The following is a 12500-nucleotide window of genomic DNA, read 5'->3' as shown; positions in this document are numbered from 1 at the left end:
TGAAGCTTACATTCAATTTCACATTGTTATTTATTTCACCGAGCTTCGAGCACCATCATTTACATTACGAAGAAAAAGTAAAACATTGCGGCACTGGTTCAAATAGGGATCCGATTGATTCTAAGAACACACACACAATATCAATGTAACCTCTTAGTTTGAGATCACCTAAAAGTCTCATCCAGACGTAAGCACATGATCTCACTAAGAGGAATACACTCAAATTGTATTTAGTATTTTTGTTCTTTCTTGGAGTCATTGTATTCATTTTTGTTTATATTTCTTTTTGTTTTCAGTCCACGGCTTCTAGCAGCTTAGTATCACTTTGGACAGCCGGGTCTATTAGAAGTGGCAGAAAGTACTTTGCGATATACAGTATGTTGACCTATCAACTGTTTAGCAGTTTAGCGGATATGTGGTCTAGTGGTATGACACTCGCTTTCGGATCGGAAGGTCCTGGGTTCGAGCCTCGCGCAAGGCGCATAGTTGAGTCCTTGGAACAGACTCTTTACTCATCTTCTCTCACAGTACTCAGGTGTAAAATGAGTACCTGGCCGTTAATAGCGTTGTCTTTGTGGGAAAAATTGTAATATCGCCTAACAGGCGTCATGTCCCGTCCCACATGTTAAATGTTGCTGTTTACCAGGGACCCCTTGTAAAGCGCTTTGAGCAGTTATTATCTGTTTCATATTTTGAAAAGTACTACATGAAGTACTACCAACCCGTTTTTTAAGGATGTTAGTTCATTGTCATTATAGCAACTTTGTTTACCGTAATAAAGAAGAAAAACGACAACAATCCGGATAACTTTGGGTTTATTGCTATTTTATATCATATTTTGATATAACTGGATTTTGCTGTATTTAATCCCCATTGTCATTGTTATAGTCAGTGACTCATTCTAGAAACACAAAAGCACTGTCATAAAAAAAGACAACAACAACAAAAAACCCATCCGCTCTTGAGTAAATGGAAAGTGCCATTATAGTAAAATATATGATATTATATCGTAGAAAAAATAGTGCATTTATATAGCGCAATATCCAATGAACGTGCTCAAAGCGCTTTATAATATGTTCCTCTCCAACAGCAACGATTAACATGTACGACGAGACACGACGCCTGTTATACGATATTACATTTTTTTTTATTTCAGACAGATATTAAACTGTTAATGATCATATACTCATTTTACACCTGAGTAAGGTGAGAGAATTTAAGTAAGGAGCCTTTTCCAAAGATTCTACTATGCGCCGCTCAGAGCCGGATTCGAACTCTCGAACTTCCGGTCCGAAGGCAAGTGTCATTCAACAAGAGCCTGAAAATGTGACAAAATGGTAAACTGTCGGAGTGAATCAACTTGACTTACTTGACTTAGATGCCTTTCGCGTCTCGACCGAAAGATCGGGTCGCCTTGGCTGTTTCCAGTATTTCCTGTGTGAGGTGTCTCCAATATTGCCGGTCCTTTGCTAGGGTTCTCAGATTTTCAAGGTCCCCTGCCGTTATGAGACTAATGCTTTGTCCAAGTGTTGTGAGGTTTTTGTTTAGGATCACAGGCAGTGTTGTGATCGGTCTTCCTCTGAAAAGGTTCCCGTGTTTTTGGAAGTATCCCGACATGGCTTGGTTAGCTGGTATGTTTTTGTCCCTGCGCAGTCCCTGAGTGAATCAAATGCTGAAGAAATGTTTTAAAGTTACAGGGATCGGACATGTGCATGCTCTGATTTTGGCACTTAACTCTCTCCTTACCGATCATTTTCAGTATTTTCCCAAAAATGGCATGAGAAATGACAGGAGAAAAATGGTATTTTAAGACTAAAACCATATCTCTCTACAAAACAATGTTATGTTCTTATTAATTAAACAAAGATCATAGTGATGTACAAAATAAATCTGAATGAGAAAAAATGTATATTGTGTCGCACCAATTGTGACTATTTTGCTGTAGGTAGTAAGGAGAGGATTAAAGAACCAAGTTTTATTCTAACCAATAAAACACATTATCTTAATCCCCTGCTCTCCTTGTGGAATACAATAGGGCCTCTACGAGCGTCCGCCATCTGCTTCTGTCCTTGGCCATCTTCTTGGTAGGCTCCCAGATGAGGCCTGTCATTTTCACTTCCGTCAGACAGTGAGTGCCTAGCTCCATGTCTGTTTCGGACGCACCACCTTTAGTGTCCCTTGAGGGTTGATCCAACCAAGGGACAAGTGGTTGACGTAACTCCATGGTCTTCTCAATGTGTCACCGACACAACCTCAATTCCTCCTCCTAGTTCTTGTCCATCTTTCTGGTAGCCTCCCATGTGAGGCCTGCCATTTTCACTTCGTCAGACAGTGAGCGTGCCTCCATGTCTGTTTCGGACGCCCCACCTTTAGCATCCCTTGGGGGTTCCAACCGAGGGACAAGTGGGTGACGTTACTCCCTGATCTTCTCAATATGTCACCGAAATAACCTCAATCCCTCCTTCCAGTGATTGTGCTGATGGGTTTTTGGTTTGACCGTCTTCCTAATACGATTCAATAGTCTGATGTCACGCCGCCCGGCAATGGCGGCCATCTTGGTTCTGAACAAAGAAAATCATTACTTTTTATTTTTCATGCTGGCTAGAACTTTTCATATACCTTGTGATCAGAATGTGTAAAAGTCAAAACATGATCAAATTTATGTGGTTTATTTCCTCTGGATACCCTTTATGGTCGCCAGAGAAATGTTTCATACGGGCTTCCGCCATTGTTCCGATAGTTTAGAGCCAGTGTTACTAAGTTACCATGCGTCATTAGGAAGGAAGTGACGTTACGACTATTGAAGAGTATTCTATGTTAGAAATATGGTCTTGCCATCTGGTTTGCGAAACCCTGCGGAGGCTTTAGTTTACTTACTTTTACTTACTCCTCTTTCGTGTTTCATAAACACATGAGGTCGACAGTAAGGAGCGCCGGTGACTTCTGACTCTGTCTTCAGCCAGCTTCCAGACCTCACCCCAGATCCAACTGAAGGATGTCATCGCTCTTTCCACCGATCTTCTCCCAATTTTCAGTGGTCTTCCCCTGTTGCGATTACCCTGCGCTTTAGTTTATGAATGTATTATCATCATTTTGGCACTTACTTACATACTTACTTATCCGAACCAGCGATCACCTGAGCTCTAGCCCTTCGGTCTTGTACCATGACGCAGAAGTTAGACGTCTTTTGTAGCTTTTCCATGTGACTATAAAGTGTGTTACTGATGCTTGGATTTGGTGGGAGGAATGTGCATCTCAGGTTTTCAAGAGGTTGACATTCAAGCAAGTGGTGTGTTACTGTTTCATTGGGGTGTTGACATAGGTGGCAGGAAGGGGATTTGTCTTTTGTAATTTTGCTTAAATGGTTGTTGAGCGGTATGTGTTGTGCTCTTAGTTGAAAGATGATGCTTCATTTTGGCCCAAATATTATATACTTGACTATAAATTCAATATTCAGCATACGGGTAAAATAAATCTGTGTGACGATGGGTGACAAATTACAGATAATAAAATTACATAGATTCACAAGGAGATTTTAATAAATAGATCATATAGTGGGTTTTCCAAATACACACACACACACACACACACACACATATATATATATAATATATATATATATATATATATATATATATATATATATATTGTGTGTGTGTGTGTGTGTCCTAAAAAATTGTTGCTAATTTGCATATGGCAGACCTGCCTACTTGAAAATTTTAAAATTTGTAATTTTTAGGAGATTAAAAATTGTAGTCGCTACCGTTAACTTTAAAAATCAACAATTTACTTTCAGTGGGATAAAATAACACTTCAAAACCCATCCTTAAAAGATTGTAGTCCGGTATCAACTTTCATTTTAAATAAGATTTAATGACTTCGAAAGTGACGACAAACATTGGGTGTCTCCCATTCCTGAGGTTAAAAAAATAAAGAAGAAAAAAATTACTTAGAGATGCTCACGAAGTACTGAGATTGATGCCGCCAAAATTTCGTTCGTAATTCTTCGAATTTTTCGTAAAAGTAGGCAGGTCTGATCTCGTCAACATAATAAACGCCATTTCGACTATCTTATATTTCTTTAGCCACGTAGTCCCAAGACACCACGACCCCTTGGTAAGGGTCAAGGGTCAAAGGGTCAAGGTCGATGCCGTTGCCACGGCGACGAGACGTTCTACCGGAAACAATCTCAATCGTCCCGCCACTTGGGATGGTGTCGTGCGTTCCAGTGAAATGTCTTTTGGCCTTTTTACTTCCAAAGTTCAGCGCCACCAGAAACCTGTAAGATACGATTTGAAATGTAAAAATATAATGACCTGAGTTTGATACGATTTTTTGGGGGGATCGTGGATAGCTCATACGGTAGAATCACGCTCTCACCGGCCAGGCGGAGTTGAAGTACCAATAAGGTCGCGGGTTCAAACCCGCATCACCGCCGCAAAAAAAAATTTATTCTCTATTGTCTTCTGGCACTTGTTACCAACATAAGTGCCCGCTTCACTCACTTTTCTGAATAAAAAATATATAGATAGTATGTGCTTGGCTAAGAAGCTCACAAAATTGCCATCAGGAAGTATAAAGGACCAACACACAAAACTATGTGTAACCTTGAACGTTTATAGTCTGTTTAATACAGTTTAGTGAGAATTACTCATATACATGGATGGTAAAAAAAACAATAACAAAGACCTGAGTGACGTCATCTTCGTTTTATCTATAAATAATTTTCGAATGTGGATTGAGGATGTATATATAGTAGTGATAAATTAGGGAGTAGGTGTGCAGCTATGTGGTCTAGCGGTATGACACTCGCTTTCGGATAGGAAGGTCCTGGGTCCGAACCTCGCGCTCGGCGCATAGATGAGTCCTTGGGAAAGGCTCATTACTCACATTCTCTCACCGTACTCATGTGTGAAATGAGTACCTGGCCATTAACAGCGGTGTCTTTGTCCGAAAAATAGTAATATCGCCTAACAGGCGGCATGTCCCGTCCTACATGTTAAATGTTGCTGTTGACCAGGGACCACTTGTAAAGCGCTTTAAGTACATTTAGTGGATATTGCGCTATATAAAGCTCAATTTAAATTTAGGCGCTGGTATAAGAGAAGGATTTGTAAAAGTGTGTAATAAACAGTGCCAGACAAAACAGAGAGAAAAATACAAGGGAAAAAAATTCCCCAAAAATCAGCCTGCTTCGACTAGGGCTCGAACCTGAGGTGTGGGGTTCCACGTGAAGAGTTGACTTTAAGTAGATGTTGACTTTTAGAGTGTTGACTTTATGTGGAGTGTCAAAGCGAACGAATAATAATGAATTGAACAGCTTCAAGCAAAAACATTAAACAATACGTGCCATAAAATTGATGTTTCAGGCTCTAACCCCATTTCAGCCAGCAACAAAAATAATTGATGTGAAGGTGGTTTTAGCAGTGACTATGATGATGATGATGATGATGATGATGATGATGATGTTGATGATGATTATGATGATGATGACGACGAAGAGGAGGAGGAGGAAGAGGAGGAGAAAGAGGAGTAGAAGGATGGTGGTGATGATGAGGATGATGATGATGATGATGACGACGAAGAGGAGGAAGAGGAAGAAGAGGAGAAAGAGGAGTTGAAGGATGGTGATGATGATGATGATGAGGAAGATGAGAATAATGAGGAAGAGGATGACAACAACGACGACGATGATGATGATGATGCATGATGATGACGACGACGACGATGTCGACGATATATATCAATAATCTCTTACCCTTTCTTTCCATCAAACTCTCGAACGAACGAGAAAACCTGGCTGTCTTGAATCGACTCATGATAGTCTCCGTAATGGAAAGACGGGTAATCCTTCCTCAGCTGCGTCAAGTTCTTAAACAGATGCCACATGGAGTATGGATCCCTTTTCTGGGCCTGTGAGAATATATTATCTAGATTTAAATTGAGCTTTATATAGAGCAATATCCACTATTACTTCGAGTTTCGAGCTGCAACATATACATGTTTTCAGAGTACATACGACAACTGCACACAACCGCCGGTGGATTGTGTGTCATGTGAAGTGAACACAAGCAAGACACCGATCTTGTGTTTGTTACACTGTAGGCTAAAATTACCTGATAGTCCAATGTGTGTCAATTTATTTATTTATAGTCACTATCGAGTTAAAAATAAACAAAAATATTGTAAAAATCACCGTAGTCAGGGAGAGTCAAGGCGGTCAATCTTTAAAGCAATGAGTAACCAGTTAAATTGAGCTTTAAATTGACCTTTTATATAGCGCACTATCCACTAAACGTGCTCAAAGCGCTTTACAAGGGGTCCCTGGTCAACAGCAACATTTAACATGTAGGACGGGACATGACGCCTGCTAGGCGATATTACAATTTTTTTCGGGCAAAGACGACGCTGTTAACGGCCAGGTACTCATTTTACACCTGAGTACGGTGAGAGAATGTGAGTAAAGAACATTTTCCAAGGACTCAACCATGCGCCGAACGCGAGGCTCGAATCCGGGACCTTCTGATTTCGAAAGCGAGTGTCATACCACTAGACCACATAGCCGCACATATATAATATGAGGAGAATGACATTACATAATATTTTGTTTGTTTTGATAAGGCAATTTCCAAAGTGACACATTAAGGACCTCACCCCAGGTCCAACCGAAGGATGTCATCTCTCTTTCAACCACCGGCTACCACCCACCTCGACATTGATATTCTCACTCTTGTAGCCAGAGTAGGGAGCGATCCAAGGCTGTTTACAATACTGAGGACAGAAACCAGCGTGTGTTTTGTTGTTCCATAGCATAGGACCTCTCATTGCCATCTCTCTACCCCCCGGGACAAGGTTAGTCGTGTTCACCTCACTCCTCCCCATGCCTGAAATAAATATAAGTCGTAAAAACATTTCACACCTTGACTTCTTTTGCCCCCTACACACCTAACGTTCTATCGGCCGGTATAGATAGAATGCGCTTGGCCAAGGAGTTCACAACATTGCCATCCGGAAGTATAACGGACCAACACACAAACTCTGTGTAACCATGAACTTTTATAGTCTGGTTAATACAGTTTAGTGAGAACAACTCACAAACGCGGATGGCAAAAACAATAACAAAGGCATGAGTGACGTCATCTGCATACTATCTATAAAAATATTGAGCTTTATATAGCGCAATATCCACTAAATGTGCTCAAAGGGCTTTACAAGGGGTCTCTGGTTAACAGCAACATTTAACATGTAGGACGGGACATGACGCCTGTCAGGCGATATTACAATTTTTCGGACAAAGACAACGCTGTTAACGGCCAGGTACTCATTTTATACCTGAGTACGGTGAGAGAATGTGAGTAAATAGCCTTTTTCAAGGACTCAACTATGCGCCGGGCGCGAGGCTAGAACCCAGCGAGTATCTTACCACTAGAAAAAATAGCCGCACAACGGTAACGGTAAACGTTTAGCCCATCAATATAAAAAAAAACATCACTCCGACCTTAAAACTAAATACAGATTTGAACTCACCAGGTCCAAATTAACAATGTCTGCGCGTACACGCCTCGATTTAATGCTTATTAAGGAGGGGGTGGGGGGGGGGAGCAACACTAAAAATGATGAATTTTGACCCAGTTTGCTAAAATTAGATTTTGGTGGGATGCTGTCATGTGACAATTTGTCTGCATAAAAATTGCATGAGAACTTCATCTCCAGTTTTTTTTCTACTCAGAATAACGTATTTTGTGTCCCATAGTATGGTTAAATCCTGCCCATTTTTTGTTTCGGTGGACTGATTTCATGAAAGAATATCAAATAGTCTTTATAACTAAGTAAAGGCAAAAACATATCAATGAAAAGTTTTTTTTTTGGTCACAATCCAATCGTTTACTTTGACATTTAAATGCGTTTTTCTCAAAACTGCAATCTCCTCACTCAGTTTTCAACCAATCTTCTTCAAACTTTCTACAAATGAGTGTCATACAAATATGCAGGTCCTCTGGGAGCCGGATTTTTAAAAAAAATTAATTTATGAGTAATTTGAAATTATGTAATTTTTTTCAAGGGGAATAATCGGATAATAACTTTGAACTTAATTTTAAAGTTTCTAATTTAAAAAATAAAAACCGGACTTCTAGAGCCTCTTTATTTTCCTTTTTTCTACCTCTGGCCAAAATATTATGGCAATGGGTTGATAAACAAAAAAAGCCTTTGACTTTTTAAGATTTGTTGTTTATTTTCCAATATGGCGTCGTTTCCATAGCAACGGGAAACTTTTTACGAAAAAAATTATATGCAATCATCCTTCCCAAACAAATACATTATGACTGCATAGAAGTTTAGGATACTTCATCAAATAAAAACAATGACCCTTTAGTGTCGCTCCCCCCTTAACAAACTTACTTTTTATTTCGTTTTAAGGATATTGATGGGCTAAACGGTTTACCGTTACCGGTAGACCGTCCGGTAGAACGTTGGGTGTGTAGGGGGCATTTGCCTTTTAGATAGTATGCGCTTGGCTAAAAACTCACATCATTGCCATCCGTAAGTATAACGGATCAACACTCAAAACCCTGTGTAACAATGAACTTTTATAGTCTGGATAATACAGTTAAATGAGATTTACTTATAAACGTGGATGGCAAAAAAAAAAAACCCAATAACATAGACCTGAGTGACGTCAACTTCACACTATCTATAGACAGTATGCGCTTGGCTAAGAAATTCAAAACATTGCCATCCGGCAGTATAACGGACCAACACACAAAACTATATGTAACCTTAAACGTTTATAGTCTGGATAATACACTTTAGTGAGAATTACCCATAAACGCGGATGGCAAAAACAATAACAAAGACCCTAGTGACGTCAACTTCATTCAATCTATAGATAGGACGAAGTTGACGTCACGTACGTGACCATTTGGCAGCCCTACCTCCTACCATACCATACATCTTTTGATCTTACACGCCTTACCGATTTCATCTCCATAATACATGTAAGGTGTGCCGGGTAACAGCATGGTCATTATCAGGTATGGCATGGACATCTCGGGACCGAGTCGGTCAGTCAACCGGTCACTGCGGTCATCGCCTCCCTGTGAATTAAAAATTGAAAGGATAAAATTTGTGAACCGCCACCTGTAATCGATATTCTGTCGTAATCTGAAAAAAATAAAAACACGTTTCAAGAATTTTGACCAGAAATCTCGTCCTACAATTTAGTGGATATTGCGCTATATAAAGCTCAATCTTTAATCCATTACTTTTTAAAAACCTGTTTTAAATTTTTTTTCCAAGAAAACTCGTCTTTCAAACATTGATCGATTACTTTAAAAAACAACAATAAAGACCCCCCCCCCCCCCCAAAAAAAAAAAAAAAAACAAAAAAAAACACGGTTTAGCAATTTTGGCCAAAAAACTCTTCCTTCAATTTTTTTTATATATTCAATTTTAGCACCAATAAAGTGTATCTTATCTTATCTAAATCAACTGATCCAAAAGACAAATAAATCTATTTTTGACCAGAAAACCAGACCCTCAAAAAATAGACCTATTTAAATGACACGAACTTATCTATTGCCGACCTGTGGCGGATTCGTCTTATTTAACGACCAGTCCCTGGAGGGCCGTATCATCGGCAAATTTCAAAAGGGACACTGAAATGGGACTATCTAGTAAATTGAGATTTCAAATTGAGCTTTTATATAGAGCAATATCTACTAAACGTGCTCAAAGCGCTTTATAAGGGGTCCTTGACCAACAGCAACACTCAACACTTAACATTTTGGACGGGACATTACGCCTGTTAGGCGATATTACAATTTTTTCGGACAGAGACAACGATGTTCACGGCCAGGTACTCCTTTTACACCTGAGTACGGCGGGAGAATGAGAGTAAAGAGCCTTTTCCAAGGACTCAACTATGCGCCGAGCGAGGCTCCAACCCAGGACTTTCCTATCCGAAAGCGAGTGTCATACCATAAGACCACATATAGTCACACAAGACTAGTACTGGTGTATATATTAATTTGTATAACGGTAAATAAGCGAGGGAAAGGAACACATCCTGGAGGAACACCATTATTTATGGTAATTGTTTTTGATTTTAGGTTATGAAATTTGACAAACTGTGTTCTTTCTAATATAATATGTAACCAAGAATCCTTAATATCAGTTGAGAATTAACACTCATAGTTTTTATCAGCATGTCTGACTATTTGCAGGGAGTAAAAGTATTGTTTAAGGGTACCGGTAGCTCAGTTGGTAGAGCACTCACATTACACGCAAGAGGACCGAGATCGATCTCGGGTGTAGTCAAGATCATTTCCTGAATCACCTCCCACACACACACACACACACACACACACACACACACACACGCACACAAACACAAACACCTCCTTTGTCCACTCGGCAGTGATTGGGTAGCTGAATCTGTTAAATCTGACGAAAAGTACTTTTCAAAAGACTGGCGCCGTCGTATCCAAAGGGTAGCAATATATTGCTTGTGTCCATTTCACGGCACGGAAACCGGGATAAACTCCGGCTTTGTGGGCTTACGACTCTGACGGACGAAGGAAAGGAAAAGAATGGGTTTGTTCTGGAAAGGCAGGGAGGGGTGGTGGAGGGGGAGGGAGAGAGAGAGAGAGAGAGAGAGAGAGAGAGAGAGAGAGAGAGGGAGAGAGAGAGAGAGAGAGACAGAGAGAGAGAGAGGGAGAGAGAGAGGGAGAGAGAGGGAGAGAGAGAGAGGGACAGAGAGAGAGAGAGAGAGAGAGAGAGAGACAGACAGACAGACAGACAGATGCTAGACTCGAACCCTTACCATCCAGTTTGCCCATCGTCCGTGTGGAATACTTGATAACCATTTCTTTACCATTTTCCCTACAGCCATACCGCCTCCGTTCCTGTCCAAATTCAAGCTAAACTTATTGAGGGGAAAATCCACCCCGTCCCTATTGAACAAGCCATAGTAATTCATTACGTGATCGTAGTCAGCCTCCACATCAGCTATCAGCATTCTGTCCAAAAAATAAAATAAAAAAAATAATAAATTCAGTTTTATTTAAACACAATTTCCTACGATGACCAAATCGGCAACAAAAGTGCGATGTACCCCCCCCCCCCCCCCCAAAAAAAAAAAAAAAAACCCAACTGGTTCCAATATCATTAATCTTCCGAAGGACTGAATACATACCTAGTGTAATATAGTATTGATCTTCTGTTTTCATATTTATTTGTGGATATAGAATGAATTTTCTGTATAGAGATAGTTTATCCCTACATAATACCGTTTTGAGACGATGGGTCACATTTATTCATGTGTATCACTTTTATAGTGTGACTGTTGCTGCGCTCTTACCGAAAACGGCAATATATTATTATTATTATCATGCCAAGTAAGACTAAGGGCTAAAAACCACCTGCAAAGAACTTTTAAAAATGAGTAGTTCTATAGTGAGGCTATGTGGTCTTGTGGTATGACACTGACTTTCGGATCGGAAGGTCCTGGGTTTGAGCCTCACTCGGCGCATAGTTGAGTCCTTAAAAAAGGGCTCTTTACTCACATTCTTTCACCGTACTGAGGTGTCAAATGAGTACATGGCCGTTAACACCATTTTCTCTGTCCGAAAAAAAATGTAAAATTGCCTAACAGGCGTCATGTCCCTTCCTAAATGTTAAGTGTTGTTGATGACCAGGGGCTCCTTGTAAAGCGCTTTATGCAAGTTTAGTAGATATTGCGCTAGAAATTCGATAGTGGTACCAAAGTTTGTGAGGTGCGTGCCCTACCCCTGACCTATCAGAAATTGCAAAAAGAGTTAACGTAAGCAGTCCTTCAGAGTCATTAGGCCCATGGAGCCGGAGCGTATCCCTGTTTCTGTAGCGTGAAGCAGACTGATACTATTCGTTGATTGCTATCCTTTTGAAAATTACGCTAGTCTATCGCAAAGTACTTTCCGCCAGATCAATCAGACTCAGCTACCCAGTTATTGCTGGGTGAACAAGGGGATTAGAAAAAAATATCTCAACTGCACCCTGGATCGATCTTGCTAACTTTTGTGTGCCAAGCGAGTGTTCTACCAACTGGACTATCGGGATACCCCCCCCCCCAAATGAATGACTTACTTATATTTATTAGTTGCATTTCCATACTCGTCCAGAAAGTACCTCCATCTAGCCAGCATATCGAATACTTCGTTCAGACCTTTGGTGTATTTCGTGGTGTATGAGTCATAAGGATACGTTGCTTTGTTGTTGCCACAACTCGACTAAAAACAAAGAAGAAGAAGAAGAAGAAGAAGAAGAAGAAGAAGAAGAAGAAGAAGAAGAAGAAGAAGAAGAAGAAGAAGAAGAAGAAGAAGAAGAAGAAGAAGAAGAAGAAGAAGAAGAAGAAGAAGAAGAAGAAAATAAATATTGCGTACAAGAGAAAATTCCGAGAAAAAAAACATGAATGAATGAAGAAGAAGAAGAAGAAGAAGAAGAAGAAGAAGAAGAAGAAGAAG

The 12500-nt window shown here is 40.1% G+C and overlaps 1 protein-coding gene across 1 annotated transcript in view; it reads right to left on the bottom strand.

Annotated features, from left to right (window-relative positions):
* Positions 1-3658: 3658 nt before the first annotated feature.
* LOC144957998 (alpha-glucosidase-like) overlaps positions 3659-12500 on the bottom strand; it is a 30787-nt gene continuing 21945 nt past the window's right edge. Inside the window, exons 10-15 of the mRNA XM_078889582.1 lie at positions 12124-12266; positions 10823-11018; positions 8975-9095; positions 6709-6884; positions 5759-5913; positions 3659-4279 (exon numbers count right to left, since the gene is read on the bottom strand). Coding sequence (XP_078745708.1) covers positions 4072-4279; positions 5759-5913; positions 6709-6884; positions 8975-9095; positions 10823-11018; positions 12124-12266 — 999 coding nt within the window. The 3' untranslated portion in view covers positions 3659-4071. The remainder of the gene's footprint in view (positions 4280-5758; positions 5914-6708; positions 6885-8974; positions 9096-10822; positions 11019-12123; positions 12267-12500) is intronic.

This window comes from Berghia stephanieae, chromosome 12 (assembly GCF_034508935.2).
Source record: "Berghia stephanieae isolate SIO BIC M18660-M18661 chromosome 12, UCSD_Bste_1.3, whole genome shotgun sequence".
Taxonomy (NCBI): domain Eukaryota; kingdom Metazoa; phylum Mollusca; class Gastropoda; order Nudibranchia; family Aeolidiidae; genus Berghia; species Berghia stephanieae.
Note: the sequence above shows the minus strand (reverse complement) of the source record. Positions and strands in the feature narration are given on the sequence as shown.